Source organism: Lepisma saccharinum, chromosome 1 (genome assembly GCF_977018435.1).
Source record: "Lepisma saccharinum chromosome 1, izLepSacc3.1, whole genome shotgun sequence".
NCBI classification, from domain to species: Eukaryota; Metazoa; Arthropoda; class Insecta; order Zygentoma; family Lepismatidae; genus Lepisma; species Lepisma saccharinum.
Genome location: NC_139229.1, coordinates 168,951,956 through 168,972,867, shown reverse-complemented (window position 1 = coordinate 168,972,867; position 20,912 = coordinate 168,951,956). Strand labels below are relative to the sequence as shown.

General features: G+C 37.6%; 1 protein-coding gene and 1 non-coding gene across 5 annotated transcripts in view; both read left to right on the top strand.

The window, feature by feature from the left end:
* Positions 1–20,912, top strand: part of Nacalpha (nascent polypeptide associated complex protein alpha subunit) — a 283,299-nt gene that overhangs the window by 254,104 nt on the left and 8,283 nt on the right. For 3 of the 4 annotated variants that reach the window (XM_083142296.1, XM_083142287.1, XM_083142305.1), the window contains 4 exons: positions 3,116–3,148; positions 8,314–8,418; positions 16,381–16,500; positions 18,608–18,703. In XM_083142296.1, coding sequence (XP_082998422.1) covers positions 3,116–3,148; positions 8,314–8,418; positions 16,381–16,500; positions 18,608–18,703 — 354 coding nt within the window. The remainder of the gene's footprint in view (positions 1–3,115; positions 3,149–8,313; positions 8,419–16,380; positions 16,501–18,607; positions 18,704–20,912) is intronic. The other variant, XM_083142315.1, reaches the window with a different exon arrangement.
* Positions 14,017–14,097, top strand: LOC145979746 (small nucleolar RNA SNORD53/SNORD92). The gene has a single exon (XR_014440815.1). It is a non-coding gene; the product is annotated as a small nucleolar RNA SNORD53/SNORD92 (small nucleolar RNA).

Sequence of the window (20,912 nt, the reverse complement as noted above, 5' to 3'; positions counted from 1 at the left end):
TTTGCAATTCGTGAATGAAAACTGACAATTTACGAGAAGTATCAGACACTTGCAATGCAGGAAACATCGAGAATTGACAACTTTTTAAAATTACCATTTGGAATTTGGATCAGGAAAAGTCGTGAAATCATGTCCCGAATTTGGGATCGAGACTGGAATTTTTTTTCAGAGTTCAAAGCAATAACTTTCCACTCAACACAATTTTTCACATCTTGGCATACTAGATGTGAAAAGTCTGCAATCATTTTGAAAGTAATGTATATCCTTTATTATTACCATTTACTCTTAAGTAATTCTTTTTATTATTTTCTTTAAAAAACAATAGGAACTTTCATCAATTTGGATCGAAAAATACATTAATTGTTGTCATAATCCAACAGAAAGTATTTGATCAAACAAGGAATGTGATGACCAGGGCTAGGAAGTTGATCAAAAATCATCTTTTCTCAGCCTTCAAAACAATGCTAAACCTGATGTTTGTCAGTTTTCCTTCAACTAGTACTAGAAAACATTATTAGTTGCCCGTACACACCGAGCTGTTAAAATTTACTCCTGATGATGCATCTGAGTGTTAAAGCTTGGAACTAGTTCTGTTTGTTTCATCATGGTGTGAAAATAATGATGCTCATGTCACTCAGTGCCAGTAGTTATCAGTGAGGCACACAAGTGTTGTAATTATAATGCAAAATTGTATAATATCCCCAAATTTGAATCATCATCATCATTAAAAGAGAGATCGATGACATCATTGTTAGTCTTTCTGCTACCTTTCTTGAATTTTTACAGGCACACCAAAAAGTGTCTCTGAAACTGAATAAGTGTTCGTCAAGATTTCTCTCTCTCTAATAGGAACATTGTGGGTGTGTAGAGTTAGAAGGATGTGTAATGCTAATTCCTGTTCTCTTGTCTGAAACACTTATCACATCCTGACATACTTGCCAGTTAATTGAAATGTTGTTTTCAGGATATGAGCTGACATGGGATAGAAGTGCAATACCTCTCTCTACTTTATAAAATAAATACATTCACAAAAGGTAAACATCTCTTGCAGTAGCTGTACCAACTATGCTAAACAATAGCTAATAGTTCTGCTGAATGTGTTGGCTTAAGGCTCGGCTGAACCATTGACCAACTCCAGTGAAGCTGTTTTGAAATATCATCTTATGATATTCCAAATTCTGAAAAATTACGAGGGGGCATTGCCTATTGAGGTATAATTTGTTTAATAATGGAAAGATTGAAACAACGAACATACATATAGTTTGCCTGCAGCATCCTCTACTCAGAGTTACCCTTCCACATTGTTCCCATCATGTTTGATGGATTTGAGCCAGCATTTTACACAGGTCTATCCACTTGAATGAGCTCATCAACCCAGGAAATTGCTGATGCAGTGCATTTGTCCTTTGGATCAGTACAGACAATGATTTGAGAGTTTGGGATACCATAACGTCTGTGCTTCATGGTACGAGATTCGAGGACCTACAGGAGGTTAAAACAGCTCTCAAACAGTGGGGCAAGGAGGGTTCTGTGGAATTTTTCCAAACTGGTTTTGAGGCCTGTGTAAAATCCTGGCACAAATACATCGAACATGATGGGAACAATGTGGAAGGGTAACTGAGTAGAGGATGCTGCAGGCAAACTATATGTATTTTCATTCTTTCAATCTTTCCATTATTAACCTTTAGTCTACTGCGTGGGTCTGACAAAAGTAAGCCCAGTGTCGCCAAAAATCGTAATAACTCTGGCACTATGGGACCAATCTACTTCGGATAACTTTTGTTTTGCAGCTAAACATCAGCGCATGCAACCATGTACAATTTGGAACACCCAACTGTGGGGGGGGGGGGGGTTACAGGCGGGGGCCGTAACCCCCGAATGTCAATGTCTTCCTTTTGCTATTTTGGGAAGATCACACGAACTTTTGCATTTTTTTCAACGAATGGACCTTTTGCAACAGAATGAAACTTGTTTCATATTTGTGGGTGCAATACAATTTGAATAGTGAGCCAAAATGTAAAACTGTTTTGTTTTTTTTACAAAAAATTGCCAATTTTCATATTACTCATAAAATTGTTATAACTCGGACACTATGGGACCAATCAACTTCGGATAACTTTGTTATGCAGCTAAAACATCAGGGCATGCAACCGTGTACAATTCAGAACCCCCAACTGAGGGGGGGGGGTTTCAGGTGGGGGACGCGACCCCCGAATTTCAATGAGAAAATAATGAAAATCTGGAGTTCGCCCCCTCTTCTCTGGCTATTTTGGAAAGAAGACTTGAACTGACCCCACCTCTTAGAGAGACCTCCTGTTGCAAGCAAGCTCCCAAACTTCAAGATCAAAGGTGACACCGTGTGTCACATTCGGCATTCTTAGCTGGAAGGAAAACAGCGTCAAAAATAGCAAGCGTTTATATGGCTTCTCTGTCAACTCAGGACTCGAACACGTCTCGTGGGCTTGTTGGAAGGGAGAAAGTTTGGATAACATGATGGCGAAACTTGTTCGGAAAACGACTGTCAGTGTTTCCACCCCAATATAAAAATACAAGTGGGGCAAACCCTCGATAATTTTATCTAATGCTGCATTGTTAAAAAATAAACCAAATTACGACAAGACACTTATTTTTATGGTTTAAATTTAAACCAAATTTCAACTAAAGGTTAAACAAATTATACCTCAACAGGCAAAACTTATTGATGCCCCCTCGTACATCTGTTTAGAATTCCTTGTAGAGCATTCACGTGAATCTTCGCGTGGTTTACTTTTGCTGTTGTCTAGATATTTGCAATAGTTTGATAGGCTTAAAAAGCTTACATACCCACAAACCTGTTGTGAATATCTAGACATCAGCAAAAGCAAACCCCATAAATATTCATATGAATACTCTAGAAGGAATTCTAAACAGATGAAATTTTTTCAGAATTTGTAATATCATAGCTCTTTTTCAAGAGGAGAGGAAATTCTAAAATGTCTTTGCCAGCTTCCATCAAAGGTCCAGGTGAGTCTTAAATGGAACATGCATATGTAAATCTCTGATCGGACTTCATGTTGCATTTAACAAACACACTTGTATTGTGAAAATTTATTGTATTTTCTTATTTGCGTTAATGCTTCTTCATGATGAGGGATCAACGTCCAGCAAGGTAAGTTTCTACTGTGTATGCTTCCAGTTTTATTTTATGTAAGCATACATGGAATCTGTTAGATTGTAAATACATAAGAACATAATTGTTGTACGTGAGGGGTCACTCCATTTTTACATGAAATACTGAAGCAGTGTAAGAATGAATTGGTTTTTTTTTTTATCATCATTTGCCTTCTTTTACATTTGCATAAGAATTAAATTGAAATACATGAAATTTAGTTACATATGTTTTATTTATTTATGTTATAAGGAGCCATGCATCACAAAGAAAAAAAATCAAATTCAAATCAGTAACCATTGAGTGAACCCATGAACAAGACACTTCTTTAACGCAAGATATGCCATGTCGTGATGTTACTCCCAAAACTAACAAGTTTCTGTGAATTGTCTTCAAGCAGGGATTGCTGTGGTTAAACTCTTTGGAAGATAATTTAGGTACAGCTGGCAGCCGACGAGAAGAGCGCTGGCAGAAGAGGTGTGACGTACTGCCAGGCGACTCCACTCTTTCGCGTGGGGGAGGTGCTCTTCCGCCAGAACTCTTGTCGTCAGCTTGACAATGACCCGCCAAGAAGAAAACAAGACTTCCTTCTCCCCGACCACCCCCAACCACCCCCAAATTCTGCAAATGAACCTGACCCTCCCTTTCCCTCTGTGCCCCGTCTCCCTTCATTCAGCGATCTTCTCGTCGGCTGCCGGCTGTACCAGATTTTCATAGCTTACACCTCAGGCTTCAAAAGCCATGATGCCAACTCTACACGACTCGCTATTTCAATCCTGCATTACAATACTGAAGCTGGTTCTAGCTGTCTGGTAGATTTAGATTGTGATTTTCCATTTGCACTGGCATTCTGCATTAGTTTTGCAGAAGTGTTACCAGCCATCAGTGCTACAATTAGGGCTGTAAGATGATGTCATCTCCAAACACCCCCTCCCCCCATATCCTGATGTCTTCAACATACTCTTTTTTGTTATTTTTTACAACCCTCAACACACGCCTGCAGAAGGAACTCCAACTATTAAGATGGTTAGTGAAAGATGCAATGAATATTGGTTAAGTCCTGTTGTGAATTCTTAATCTGCATTAACAGTGCATCCATGTTAGAGGTATTCCACAAGTAAGATGCATCCCACAAAACAACATCCAGAACTTTTGTTACTGATGTGATAACTTTAAATTTGTTACTGCTTTGCTTCAAAGACATTTCACTAAGAGTCTGGGCAGCCGAAACATGTTTGGCCTACAAAAAACAATCCCAACCTTCTTTTCCACTCTTGATCAACTTTCCAAACTTACATCCATTTTAAACCGCCACTGCTCAGGTATTTTTGTTCAGAACGAGACACACCTACACATACAATGAGATGTAAGATATCAGTACAACATACACACAGATTTACTTGGCTCCACTACTTTGAAATTTATGGTCCTTGTGGTGTCGCCTTTTTTCCTGGTCACTTCTTGTAGTTCCCTCAGAGTAATGTTAGCCCCAGTTTAGGTACGATTTTTTTTTTTTTTGTGCCAATCTGATATGACAGCACTTTCAGTCCTGAATGGTAACATCGCCCGGTAATAGGGATGTAAATAACAGATCCAAAGCACTGAGCCTTCCTTACTCTTCCCTTGTGCACAGAAACAGCTTTCCTCTTCACTCTCTCTGCAGCAAGAAAAATGCCCATCTGCAATATCTACTCCATAACAATACTGTTGATTAACAACTCATTTAATAGTGTCGTTATTTTATTTAAACAAATCTTTCACGTTTTGCATTTTTATGTGGAATTTGTCCTTAAAAAGTCTTATGAGGTGCATAAATTGATCACCAATTTATTTGATTTTGCTTTGTCACAGTTTTGCACATCTTGTCTTTTTAATCATGTAAAATTTCAAATTTTGTATCATGTCCCATTACTGGTTGTGTTTTTCATGTATTGTTCATGTTGTTCTCTCATTTTTATTGAGTTTTTTTTAGTGTATGCCTTGGCTTCTAGATGTAATGAAGTAGCCAGTTGTAAACTCTATTGCTATATTGTAACATTGCGGAGGCTTAGAAATGTTCAGGGATCAAACATAGCCCTGATTTTGCCTGACTTTTCACATATACTGTTTTTAACATGTGGACATTCTTTGACTTGTAATATCTCAACAGAATCTGTTAGCTTTGAGTTAACTGTCAGAGACCACAGTTAACCTCTTGGTGTCCAAGTATCTCGATCGAGATACTTTCCTGTAACCCCCGGGTGCCCAAGTATCTTGATCACGATACCTTGTTATGCTAGTAGTTTTTATGTTATAATGTCTCTATTTTTGGCTCGAATTAAGATTTTCTTCTTTCATATTATTGTTAACACATACATTAAACAATAATGACTCGTGCACATCTTGTTCTTCCATAAAAGAGGGGGGGGGGGAATGGCGGCTTCCTTTGAAACTGAGTCAGTGGCGCATAGTCTTTTGGGGGGTACAAGTAGTGTTGTATTGATCATATCATAATAGTGCAATTATTTTCTTGTTCCAGACGTGCCAGCGATCATTTCCATGTGTATTTTGACAATGTCCTGTACTTTGTTGTCCTGGGGCAGAGGGGGGGGGGACATTTTTCTTCAGAAATTTTGGGATTTTCCAGTTTCTCCCCTCCCCCCATCCATATATACACTCAATGTGCATAAATTATATGTAGTCATTCCGCGTATAATGGTACTTGATAAATCCATCTAGGACAATTAGCCTCCAATATACAGACATCTAAAGGTAACTCTGCAATCAGAGGCTTGAGTCAATGGCGTACAGACATGTCGTTTTGGGGGCTATAAGTCGTGTTCTTTTGCTCATATGATATTAGTGCTATTTTTTTTCTTGTTCCAAACATGCCTGCGATCATTTTCATGTGTATTTTGACAATGTCCTGTACTTTGTTGTCCAGGGGCGGAGGGGAGGAAGGGACATTTATCTTCAGAAATTTTGGAATTTTCCAGTTTCTCCCCTCCCCCTGTATCCAATTATACACTCAATGTACATAAATTGTATGTAGTCCAAATCTATGGTTCATTCCACGTATAATGGTACTTGATTCATCCATCTAGGGCAATTAGCCTCCAATATACAGGCATTTCAAGGTAACCCTGCAATCCGAGGCTTGAATCAGTGGCGCACAGACATGTTGTTTGTGTGTGTGTGTGTGGGGGGGGGGGTACAAGTTGTCTTCTATTGCTCATATGATAATAGTGCAATTTTTTTTCTTGTTCCAAACATGCCTGCGATCATTTTCATGTGACAATGTCCTGTACTTTGTTGTCCAGGGGGGAAGGGGGATTTTTATTTAGAAATTTTGGAATTTACGGTACCTCCTCTCCCCCCCCACATCCATATATACACTCAATGTGCATAAATTTTATATACTCAGATTTTATGGTTTATTTCGCGTATATCTACTTGATTCGTCTGTCTAGGGCAATTAGCTTCGGACCTTCAGTCGTTTCAAGGTAACTGCGCATTTTGCTGAATGGCTCAGTGGCATACAGACAGATCGTTTTGGGGTTACAAGTTGTGTTGTATTGTTCATATCACTAACTAACTAACTCTCTAGTCTTCTTAAACCTGAAGGTTCATGGCTGCATCAACACAGGCCTTCCATCTGTCCCTATTCTGAGCAAAATCTATATACTCTCTTCCATCCCTATCGATTTTCTTTAGGTCCATCTCAACGTTGTCCCTCCATCTTCGTCTTGGCCTTCCTACAGGTCTCTTACCATCAGGTTTCCCAACAAGAATGCTGTAAACTCATCTTTCCTCTCCCATTCGTGCCACATGGCCTGCCCACCTAAGTCTTCTTGATTTAATTATTCTAATAATATCTGGATTGTAATATCGTGGCACCATTTCTGTTCATGGAAAGTGAAGGAGTAATATTTTGCGATTGTCCATGTTGTTCATTTTATTTTCTCGGTCTTTGGTACACATTTGAGTTCTCATTTATTTTCCTAATAAATGAATGTAATTAAGTGAATGCAATAGGTTTTTGCCTAGAAAATGTGCATTTAGAAAAAATAGAGTATATGAATTATACCTTTTCAGTTATCAAAATAATAAGAATGAACTTTTCAGTAAATTACAGGCCTCCCCAATGCTGTACTGATAATGCCGTCGCCTTGTAATCAAGGGTCCTGGGTTTGATACCCAGCAGAGGCACAGTGGTTCGGATCCCACTTTAAACTGTAGGTCTAGTCGTGATTAGCAAGGATAGCGCTAAAGGGGGCTAGCGGGGCTGAAGCTCACCCAAAAGTGACCTCAGCCTCCCTTGTAGTCCCCCTAGATTTTTATAGTACTGTAGACTCATTTCGATTGAAAATAAGAAAAACTAGAAGTTGTTGTTACATTTAATCCCCATATATAAAGGTAGGTTTAGGCGTAGGGATGTGACGACCTCATCGCCCAGTGACTTGTTCACTGCAGCTAGTGAACCAACAGAGTGAAATGGTCAACATTTTGCTCTGTTGGGAATTACAGAGCTGTCCTGTCATGGCTCTATGAGTGTCCCACAATCGGCAGAAGTGGGGTATGGTTGGTGGACTACAATGTGATCCTCCCAGCTAGATCCGAGGGTTCCGCTGACCAACGACAGGTACGGTCCTCCATTCATATTGGGGATTAGGCGTAGAGCTGACAACTCTGCACTAGAAAGACATGTCAAGAAACAGCAATATGAGGCCATGGATGATCCCAAGTTAAAATTCTTCATATCATAATATTGCAATTATTTTCTTGTTCCTAACACTACAGCGATTATTTCCATGTGTATTTTGACAATGTCCTGTACTTTTTTGTCGGGTTGGGGGGCAAAACCCCCCTTTTTTCAAAAAAATTCTTGAATTTTCCAGTTCTTCTCCTCCCTCCATATATACGACAAATGTGCATAAATTTATATAGTCCGAATCTATGGTTCATTCCGTGCATAACTATATATTATTAGTCAGTATATGGCAGTTAGGCTCCGATCTACAGTCATTTTTATAAATCTCTGCATTTTGCTCAAAATTGGCCCAGGCACCTGGGACTTACCTGGCAAAAGAGGGTCGGGTAGCAAAAGGTTAAGGGTCCTTGTGATAAATCTGTAGAGCAGCAAATGTTCTGTGCATGCAAGAAAGTAAAGTACTTTTAATTTCCAGGTGGCTGCTGCTGCTGGCATTCCAGAGGAGATGGTGAGCAAGGCAAAGCAAAGCAGAGGGGAGAAGAAGGCAAGGAAGATCATGTCAAAACTTGGACTGAAGCCTGTGAGTATTACTTTTTTCCTCTAATAAAACTTATTAACCCAATATGACACTTACATTTACAAAACTGATGATATAGCTGTTACCAGAACTCAATTTTTGTATAGTTGCAATTTTTACCACTTTGCCGAAATTTTGTAATGGATAGGGATGATATATGGTCAGAAACAGTTACTGAGAAATGCAAGGCTTTTTACCTTGTTCTGCTACGTAGTAATTTAATTTAAAAATGCAGGCTTGTCCAGGACTCAAGCTTGGGTCTTTCAAGAACTCTGCCAACAAAGGCATATGTTTAAATCCTGATTAAGCATGTATTTTTCACTTACATTTCCATGCAAAAAACTTCTTTTTTTTTTTTTTTGCTTTTCCACACTCACTGGGTGCACTGCATACACTGCAATAAAATATTATTTTTTATAAAGAATAAAAAAAATAACAGAAAGCTCAGATCATTACCTTGATCACAACCGCAAGCCAAAAGATTTCAGAAGCTCACCTTCTCTGTCAAAACAAGACAAGTGAAAATTTGGGAAGGATATTGTGACTTCTTATGTTTAGCTGGTGACACAGCCATGAGACCTGAGGCTAAAGAAGGCTGTTGCAGGAAAGGGAAGGGGAAAATTAAGTGAAACTCTCCATAGTACTAATTTGTAGTTAAGCTAGAGTTTAATATGTGCACGAGTGTGTTTTGTGCCATGATGATAGAACAATAGTCAGGTTTCGCAAAATTTCTAAACTGAAAATACATTGTAGATATCCTTGGCTGTCTGAGCACAATAAAATACACACACTTATATGCTGAATATTATTTGCATGTGCACATTTTAGGGATGGCTGGTAAACATCTCAGTATGAAATTAGTCAGTAATGTACATTGTAACATCATCATCATCATCATCATCCTTCGCCGTTTCCTTCCTCTGGTTGAGTCGGCATAGAAGGCAAGCCTCTCAATTATCTTCTGGTCTTCCACCATTTCTCTCTTTCCACTGTGTTCCAATCTTATCCTATTCTCCTAACATTCTCCAATATCTGCTCTTTCCACCAACATCTTGGTCTCCCCTTTGGCCTTACTCTCACTGCTTGTGCATTGTAAACTCTTACTGGTAGTCTTTCTGCACCCACCCTCTTAATGTGTCCAATCCATCTCATCTGTGCCTGATCTATTCTGTCCTGAAGCGTCACCACCCCCACTCTCTGTCAAATCTCCTCATTCCTTATTCTATCCCTTCTAGCCTTAATATACTCTTAAAAATGTCATCTCCACTGCCTGCATTTTTATTTTGTCTCTCTGTGTCATTGTCCAAGTCTCTGCTCCATACGTAATTATTGGCACATAGTGTGTGTTATATATTACTTTCTTGGTACAGCCTTGTTCCATATTAATCTTTGAATGCTTTGAAAGTCGCACCACCCATTTCTCTTCTGTTTACCACCTCATCTATTCTTCCACTTCTCTCAACTATGCTTCCTAGATATTTCAAACTTTCCACTACCCTCAACTCTTCCATGTCAATCTTTATTCTTGGTCCATTGTAACAATGAAATGCAAAATACAAAACTTTTACAGAAAATTTTAATTGTTTTACACTCAACTGTTTACCTCTGTTTTAAGATTCTCAAACTATACAAGCAAAATATAATGTAAAATTAGTATATATTCATTTGTTAAAACTTTTTTCATTATTCAATTGACAACTGTTCAGTGCTAAAATATGCATTAACACTCAACAATGCATTTATATTCACCATAAAGTTTCAACAGTTTCCCAAGATCAATTGAAGTGGATTTATCTTTTGAAAGGATATGAATTTTCCCGAAGATAAAAAATTGAAGTATTGAAGAATTCACCCCATAGTCATTGGGAAAAGCAGTATGTGCTATCTGTCAAAATCATAATGATAAAAATAGGTTAAAAGTCTACAAGTACTCGGATAATCAAGTCAAATTAATCAGATTGATCATGGTCTTTTAGATCATGATGTAAATTCCAGGGGATGATTAAAACAAGTTAATATTTAAGGTTTATGTTAGTTTTATAACAAACCACTAACTGAAACTGCATGCAGCCTACTGCAAGTGTAGCTGAATGTGGCTGAGCACATGGAGTGGTCAAATCACCTCATCGAATGTTCAGAGTTAGCCCCTAGCCTGCTTATGAGTGTTCCTTTTTAAGTGTACGTACCTTCATCTATTTCACCATTCATTTATCCTCATTGCTGTAATAGCCTATGGAGCACAAAAGCTGCATAAAGTAAAAATACAACATTGAAAAGTTGGAGGGTGCGAGTCCTGCACACTTGGATGTTTCTGGAGAGTTAAACAAAAGAATGTATATTCTTCTTTGTAGCTAATCAGTGGTGATTTATTCATTCTTGGTTTTGGACTTTTAACCACTGTTATTTTTTTTTTTTAAAAAAATTACCAACGTTTCGGAGGCTGAATCTGCCTCCGTCTACATACAAAAATAGGTCTTGACATGACCACCTGACGAAGTGGAGGCTGGGCCACTGATAATCCTCCCTGGCAACTTAATGTATATAGAGGTTCTTGTGACAGACAGACGAGGTGGAGCCTAGGCCACCGAGAATAATCCTCCAAGGCAACCATTTACAGACACCATATGTATGATTTAACAGACTACACGCTACCCTGAAGATGGAGGCAGATTCAGCCTCCGAAACGGTAAAAACTTTTTTTAAAAATAACACTGTGGTTAAAAGTCCAAAACCAAGAATGAATAATGTATATGTTATTCATCATTAAAAAAAAGTCCTGGTTAAAGATTCGTGACATGAGTAAATAACAGAAGTCTCGAGTGTGACCTCTTCGAGTGGCAGAATAGAAGAGAACAGTTTTGTCTGTGCCGTGATGAAAATAGCAGTCTGGTTTCGCATATGTTACGCTGAACATGTTTTGTTGATATCCTTGGCTGGCTGAGCACGTCATCAAACATTGGTTTTCTCTGCAAGTGAGTGTGTTTGAACTACTTTGAATCAATTATGTGAATCTAGAAACACTTTAGCACACCAATATGGCTACAGAGTCAACTTGTGGCTTGTGTAGAAGTTTCAACATTCTAATTGTCTCCATCCTAAACGTACTGTAATTCTGTTGCCATTATGTACACATTTTTATTCCTCTTCTGCGTCACTTTCAACCACTCCCTTTTGTTTTTCCACAGTTTTTCATATCGTTGGCTACTTCCCATCGGGTTACTTAATATATCCCTCACTACATTTTCCAACACACACTGTGGTTGGTAATTTTTTGTAGAATATGTTCCTTGCAACAGTGTTGGGTTGCAAGCATACAGGCAGTAAAACAGCCTCTTTTGAATGCTCATTCTATCCAAAGGATCAGGGTGGCTACTCACCGGGAATTCCAGGAATTATGCATGAATTATTGGCTTCACGAATTATGTGTGAATTTATACATTTAATAATGTCCTGAGGCATGTTTTTCACAGTTTAGCTTTTATTTTTGCATGGAAACTAAAACAAAATTATCTCAATCCGTTTACTTTGTTAGTGTCCTTTGCAGCACAATCTCTCTGACAGACTGAAGATTATTGCAAGATAAAATACCTTGATGTTGATTAGGTAAAATTTGAGTTTGAAATTCTCATATAATTAACATTTTTTATCCTGTAACATTTGTGACTTATGCTTTTAGATGTATTTCAAGTCTGAGTATATGTGAAATTGCAAATGTAAATTAAATATTTTAAAAATATGCACCGTTTAATTGAATTGAATTAGATTTTTTTGATACATTGGAATAGCATTGGCCCTTTATATTGTGTGTGCACGAGGGGCGGTGCGGTAATACATAAGGTTGAAATAGAGACAACAACTGGTTGTACCCTTGAATTTTTGAAAAGTTCACCTTGAAAACTGGGAATTATACTTGAATTTTATCATGGTCCTAGAGTGGGTCACCCAGAGGATGCACCAACGACAAATTGATGCCAAAACCAGTTGTTTTACTATCTACTTTCTGTGGTCCGCAGGTGACACCTTTGTTGTCAGAGCTGTGTTTTAACGGGCAATCGGAAATCACAAGTGTCAGTGAGAGCAGTGTTCCGCAAGAAACAATGGAGGCCATATGGTTTGTGGAGTATCCATGGTTGTCTGGAGGGAGGGGGGAGGAAGATCTACACACCTCAGAAAATTTAATGCCAGCTGAATATCAAATTTCTTACATGGAATTTAACTTCAGTATCAACATGTTTTATTCATTGTTTAATGTAAATTTTTATGTGGTGAATTTGCACCACTAGCAGCATGCAGCTGGGGGTTGGTCACCCCTGTCATAGAGATTTGCGACTGTAAATTACAGAAGTTTGAGTGATGGCCATCTTGCAGAATTGAACAGTTTTGTCTGTGCTGTGATGAAAATTACAGTCTGGTTTCGCATATGTATGTTACACTGAACATGTTTTGTTGATATCCTTGGCTGGCTGAGCACGTAACTAAGCTGTAATGCAGACATTGGTTTTCTCTGCACTTGAATATATAACTTGCAGCATTGTCTATCCAATTAAATTCATATGGTTTCACATTACTCAATTTCTATTATATAGTGGGTTGGTGTGATTCAAATGTCCAGCAGATATGTTATTTTCAATATCCTAAAAGGATGAAATCAACAATACCTGGTTACTCATAGTAGCCTGACACTGCATCTACTAACTGTTGTCGCTGCCCTGTAAACAACTGGATTCCATAGAGAAAGAAGTCTGGATTCTGTGGTGCAATATTTTAGATTTTGGCAAGGAGCATTAGTTCTAGTAATTTTGTGAGGAAGTTTTTGACTGAACATTGTGTGTTTTATTGTCCTTAGTCTTGGTTTAGTTAAGGAGCTTGTCCCCATATTGTGACAGGTGCAAATAGCCTATGTGCTGACATGCACATAATTTCAACAGTGGTATGGTGTACAGGGCCGGATTTACCTCTTTGCCACCCCTAGGCCAAACAAGCTCTGTATGTTTTAGACTTATGTAATCACAAAACTATTGATAATATCTAGACAACAATGAAAGAAAACTACATGAAAATTCACGTCAATGCTCTAGAAGGAATTCTAAGCTGATGTAATGTTTCATATTTTGAAATATCCAAGAAGTTTTTTGAATGGAGAGGAAAATTTGAAACAATTCGCCCATTTGCATGCCAAAGGTCCAGCCGAGCCTTAACGGTACCTGTTCCAAATGTGATGTTAATGCTATTTGCCACAAGTCATATATACAATGTCCCAGTTTAAACTCGTACAGGAAGAATACTTGCAGTTACGTGTTCTCCATGGTTTACTTTCACGTGCCTCGGTTCAACAATGTTACACCTACTGATGTATTAGGCCTGCCATTTGGACACGTGAGCTTGTGAAGTAGCACATTTAACTTTGATGCCCCTATGCTTGTGTTTTGGAGGGTGTGCTTCCACCATATATGCAATCGGACATTTGAATTTGCACCAACTCAATATTTAAAATCATTAAAAATATATTTTGTTTCGTTGAGATAAAAGATTCACGACATGAGTAAATCACAGAGTGATTGTCACCTTTTGAGGGATACAATACAAGATAACAATTTGTCTGTGCTGTGATGAGCATATCAGTCTGGTTTTGCATATTTTATACTGAAAATGTTATGTTGATATCCTTGGCTGTCTGAGCACATGATCAACTTGTAATGCGCTTGACCGTATTTAAACTACTTTGAATCCATTATTTGAATCTTAAAAACACTTTAAGGTACCAATATGGCTACACAGTCAACTTATGGCTTCAGTAGAAGTTTCAATTTATATATTTTTCTCTGTCCCAAGACTTACTGCTCAATCGTTGCAATTAGATACCCATTGTTTTTCTTTTTATCACTTGTATGATTGTTTCACTAATTTAAATTAGAATGATTGCATGTAATAAAGAATGAATGTTTCAATTTCAGAACACTCAAGGATTTCATCATAATAAATTTTGCATCACTTTTCAGCAGGAAATTCAGTATACAGCAATACTTCATGTTTAGTAGAGAGTATGAATTCTATATTTTATTTACTGGTTTTAGTTGTTATTAGGGGCCAATTTATATACATTAAGATCAAAATATTCATGCAAATATGAATGGAAATTGCTAAATATGCACTGACATCTAAAAATGGCATGTTATGGTCATTGCTTTATGACCGCACTAATTCCTTTGGCACATTTCCAGCAGTAGACCTTTTTCTAGACCCATATTTCCTGTGGGATTTACTAATATGAGTGCTCAACACAGGCCAATATTTTAAAATATATTAATAAAAATCACACAAATAACCACAACAACCAGTGTTACACTGTTAAAAGAATGCTGGTTGAGATGCACTGTAACAGAAGTCTATTCATGTGAATAAAGTGGAATATGATTTATAGACCACGAAAACTTGACCATAATTCAAAACCCTAGTCGATACAGTGATAAACTACTTTCATTCAAATAATTTTGAACACAGAATTTTTTCCACATTCAACTGTTGTGCTTTTTCCTCTCCAAAAATTTTACCAGATATGAAGAGCAAAGTAGCACCTTGCCGTGACAGAAATAGACTTCAAAATGTCATATTTAAAAACTGCATTTGTTGGAAATCCAAAATGTGCATGTATTGCTGTGATGATAAAGCAAGAGATGGGTTTCGCTAATTTTTTTTAGGCCGAAAATACCTGTGGACAACACTCTTGGCTGTCTGAGCATGCGTTTTTTTTTTCCTCCAACAAAAGAACCTTCTGTCTTTTGTTCGTCATTTCCCCTCCCTCCCCTATTCATTACGTCATATCTAGTTCAAAATCTTCCTCTTTCGAAGCCTCACGTAAAACTTCCGGTTCGACTGCTTGCACATTCGCAAGGGAAGCTTGTTGCAGACAACTTGATTGGGAATAGAGAACGGTTTTTAGAATTTTAAAGGTTTTTACAGTTTTTTAAAAATTTATACAGGAGGACCAAAAAGTTTTTATAATAGGTTTTAACTTAGGTAACGATGGCTTTTAAGAACGTAAATTGTCAGAGTGTAATCAATCTTCCTATATTTTTCCCCGCTCACATTTCACCTAATCCTCGTTCCTGTTGACTATGGAAGAAATATTTTTACAAAGCTATGAATTGCTTATAACCTGAAGATGAGAGAAGTTATCTCTCGAAACGTCGTAATTGAAGAACGAAGTATACTCGCAAAAAAACCTAAGTGAAACTGAATTTATATTGCTAGAGAGTATGTCAGTTTGTTTGTTTTTATGCTGATGCTAATATGTTTGATACATTACAAATACAACAGATGTACACCAACAATCTACAGAACGTGAAAAATTACATTACAATATATCGTTCTGAAAGAGAGTATAGTCTATGTTTAATGCAAACTTTCCTGAAATGACAACACTCACCGTGCTGCAATGCATCATGCTAGGAGGCAATCTTTCTGAGCTGAGACCCTTCGTCTCGTGAAAGAGCTGAGAGCCACAATGGGGATGTATTCATGTGAAGGGTGTCAAAAACATGCAATGAAACCCAATCACAAAGCTTAAGAGATTGCAGAAAATGATAACATGCTTGGAAATTTTTGAGCCTCTTATCGTGGGATGCTTAATTTCAGTTCAGTGTTTTATTGAACTATTTAAATCTATGAAATTTTTCCTTATCTTTCGTTTCACCTTATCAAATTCTCTAACATGTTATAGCAGGATAGCACGTATTAAGCAGCTTCCAGTGCATCATTTAGCAGGTGTCCAAGCCAATTTATTTTTCTTTGGATCACTCCTAGAATTGCTCTTCTTTGACAAACTCTTTCCAACACTTGTTTTATTTGTCCATTTTACATGATCCATTCTTTGCCTTAGCCACATTTATAAAGTTTTGTAGTACAGCAGGAATTAGCAGGACGAATGTAAATTTCATGTCAAATGTGATTTTATTTTTCTTCCAGGTCCAGGGAGTGAGTCGTGTTACCATCAGGAAGTCCAAGAATATTTTGTTTGTCATAAACAAGCCAGATGTTTACAAGAACCCAGCATCAGATACGTACATTGTATTTGGTGAAGCAAAGGTAAGCAATGGGAAGCAGTATTACATTTTGCTAGAACTAAGACAAGTGTGTGTTGAGAGAAAGTTTCTAAGGAAGGATGTAGTATAGTATTTTGTGTGACCACTTTCTCCATGAACCATTTTCAGTGAATCATGCTTTTAATATGCCTTCACAGCATGTTTTAAAATAGTTTGCTGCTTAGTACTATTGTGAATTTTTCACCGTGAATGATTAAAAATGCATGAATTGTTTCATGCCTTTCTAATTTGAAATATGGGCAAATATTTAAATGGTAGTAAAGTGTGAAATATTCTGTTCTGTGCACAAGATACAAACTTCCTTACATCCCATCAGTCATAAATAATTTCTCCATTTGAGAAACCACCTCCATGATAGTCATTTGGTTAATTTGTTGTAGTCAGGGTTCTTGAATTGGTACCCTGAGACATGGATGTGTTTGTCCCAATACAGTGGAACCATTGATTTTAGGTTTTTTCAGGGAACCCAGGTGAAAGACCTTAAAATGCAGGAAAATGTAAAATCTGGGAAAATTTTATAGCATTTTGCTCTATTGGGACCTTAAATAAAGATTGAATGTATAATGCAGGAAAAATGTAAAACCGCGGAACGTGTTATTGGAGTTTCACTGTACCTATTTTCATCAGTTTGTCATCATCATGTTTAAACCAAGACGTACATAGGCGATATCAGGGTATTGAGATATGCAACACAACCTCCAGGTTTAGGATGCGAGTGTGTTCAGTAATATGTGTATTACCTTACAGAAGTCAAAATTGGAAATTAATATTTTAGAGACTGCAGCACAGACTTCAGAAAGTTCCTAAAATATTTGAAATATTTTGCTCATTTAATTTTTACTTTCGATAGATATACTCTAGCTTGAATTGTTGCAAAACTCATTTGCTTGATTGCCTTTCACTGGCCTTTGATTATTTGGATTGAACTTGCATCACCTTAGGATATAGAGAAACAGAAGACAACTTGTAAAGTAGATGGAGGTTTTGAAGTCAGTTGGGCCAATACGTTAGATATTATGAAACCAAGAGGAACATCTGCATAAGAATTAATGAACATAAACTAGATATTAATGGAAACAAAAATCAGGTTTATCAAAACATTTATTTGAATACAAAAAGCATAGATTGAGAGACACCAAATTTATGAGAAGTGCAAAAGGGCCAAAATAGGTTTGCCACCATAGAAAAATCCATTTCATCTCTCGTGACCTGGCACACTAGTGGCTTCAATTCTCCATCATAGCAGTCCTCAATTGAACTTAGTGTAAAAGAGTCAGTCATTTGCCATCTTGGAAACATCAGAAAACTTAAATGAACATCCAGGACCTTTGGATAAAGGATGGCAGTTATTATTGGAAAGAACTACCAACAAAAAATGCAGTTTCTCTCTCTGCAATCCAGATGAACAAATGGCAGCCATATCACAATAAACAAACGGCCATATTTACTCCTTGTCAGCTGGGCATTCACATTGATTATCGTCTTAACTCCAGAAGAAGCTACATGATGTTGCGAAAGCTGGAGTAAAATAAGTTAGTACGTGCCAAAACTATACCTTTTGAAGTTCTGCTACAGTAAAATTATGGCTTGTAGTGAAGTTACGTTTTATCTAGAATAAATTTTACCAAAAGTAAAAGTAGTTTTTTTCTTTTTTGGAGCTCTATGAATGTGTTTATACCTTTCCTTGTTAGCTGTTTCTACATATCCTTGATAACTAAATATACTCTCTTTAACCTTTAATGTAAGTTGTTATATTCATATTTTGGAAAATGAAATGCATGGTAGCAAATTAACACTAAAAGAAGGTAACGTTAGCACTATTTCCTGTTAGCATGGTAGCAGTGGCCACTAAAAGTGGCAGAACACACAAAAATAAGTTTCATGGATAAGTGGGAGTATTAATCTGTTGTATTGTTTTGTACTTTGCCACATCTATTTGAATATGTAAAGTTGCCCAAATTGTTGCTTGTATATTTGCTTGAAGTTGAATTGTTTCATATGTTCATGTGACCAATACCTTATAATGGTTTCTATTGCAGGATGTGTTTTATGAACACACAGAATTAATGATTGAAATGTTAACTTTCCAGATAGAAGATCTCAGTCAGCAAGCTCAGGTGGCTGCCGCAGAGAAGTTCAAGGCTCCTGAGGTTTCTCCTGCAGCTGAAGCTGGTGGCAGCACCACAGTAAGTCTCCTGCATACTTTATTATTATTTAAAAATGCATCAGCACATTGTTTTTTCCTTCTCAACAAGTTATATAATTGCAGTGAAAGGGTGAATTGTTTGTCTTGATGAACATTTTGGAAATCTGTGCGTTTACTCACTAAATATATTCTTTTACAGTAAAAAAAAAGTAAAAAACTTACGTGAAGAGTATAATGGTTGCAGACTATGCTTTGCTTCTTCAGGTCTCTTTTCATTATATAAAATACTTCGTCATATAAGTAAAAAATCCAGGATTAGGTAAAAGAGGGTGATGGGATATGGAATTTAAAAACACATGAAGTTAAAAATGCCATGGAGGCTAAGAGATAATTCGAAAAGACCGGTGTGCCCATACTACCATATAGAATGAAAGACTACTGTAGCGTACACAGATTACAGAGGCTGTTCAGTGTATATTTGACCAAATGCGATTCCTTCCCCCTGCACTCAGAATAAACTTACTCAACCTTGGTTGGGCATGTTTGTCAGTGTAGTGTGTGAGCTGTAAAAGAGTGGTTGTGTTTTCTCACTGGGCCAAAAATCCCGCCCAAACTGAGCAGCTTTTGGGAGGAGTGCGTTGTATAACTTTCCAAGTGTTTAGTTTTCTCGCTTGGCCGAAAATGCTGCCAAAACTGAGTAGCTTTTGGAAGGTTATGTTGTAGCCCTTTATGATGCTAAGTTCAGTGTGTCAATGATCAGGAAGTAGTGTAAGAGCAAGGATTGTGACGTTAGTTTGACTTTATTCAAGAATGTAATCAGCAAGTATAAGGATTGCATGGCCAGCATTCGGTTCTCCAACAAAGGGGACGAAAACACTGCCGTGCACACAAGCCACCACCAGTATGCAGCTGCAAAGTGCGGTTAACAGTTTCCAAAAACATATTTAGATAATTCGCCATCTGTCTTTGGGTCGTTGGATTCTCTTGCATGGCCATTCTGCGAAGTTTCGCATGCATACTGGTGGTGGCTTGTGTGCACGGTCGTATTCTCACCCCCTTAGTTGGAGAACCGAATGCTGGGGCCATGCAATCCTTATACTTGCTGATTACATTCTTGAATAAAGTCAAACTAACGTCACAATCCTTGCTCTTACACTACTTCCTGATCATTGAGACACTGCGTCATATAGGGCTACAACATAACCTTCCCAAAAGCGACTCAGTTTTGGCAGCATTTTCAGCCAAGCAAAAGAACGCAAACACTTGGAAAAGTTATACAACGCACTCCTCTCAAAAGCGGCTCAGTTTCGGTGCAATTTTTTTGGCCCAGTGAGAAAACACAACCACTCTTTTACAGCTCACACACTACACTGACAAACACGCCCGACCAAGGTTGGGCGAGTTCATCCTGAGTGCAGGGGGAAGGAATTGCGTTTGGTCAAATATACGCTGAACAGCCTCTGTAGATATATAGGTAGCATACGAATGCTACATCCCCTCCAATGAGAACTCCACAGATTCCAACTTCTCTTTTTCTAACCTTATGATTAAATTCTAAAACATGTTCATGTTCTAAAACATGAAAGAGTTCATAAACAACCTGATATGAACGTTCACGAGGCTGCAAATATTTGTGTTGATAGGGGGGAAAAAACTAAATAGGGATGACGGTAACTTGAATGAAGCCTGGATTCACTTGTTTAAACGGTGGGGGAAAAAATAGTGAAGAGTCTGTTAAATTCCATGTCACGCCGGAAGTGACCCGCGCTGCGTCGGAATCTGTGGAGTTCTCATTGGAGGGGATGTAGCATTCGTACGCTACCTATATCTAATCTGGGTACGCTACAGTAGTCTTTCATTCTATATGGTAGTATGAGCACACCGGTCTTTTCGAATTATCTCTTAGCCTCCATGGCATTTTTAACTTCATGTATTTTTAAATTCCATATCCCATCACCCTCTTTTACCTAATCCTGGATTTTTTACTTATATGACGAAGTATTTTATATACCGAAAAGAGACCTGAAGAAGCGAAGCGTAGTCTGCAACCATTATACTCACTCACATAAGTTTTTTACTTTTTTTCCTGTAAAAGAATTTATCTTGACTAAACAGGGAATTTACCATTTCTGATGTCCTTACCAATTGTTGGGTGCATCAACATATATGGCCATTTTGCACCCTTCAGTGCATACAAGGAAATATCCCCTTACCTAAAATTCTTACTTAAAGATTAAAAGAAGGGGTGT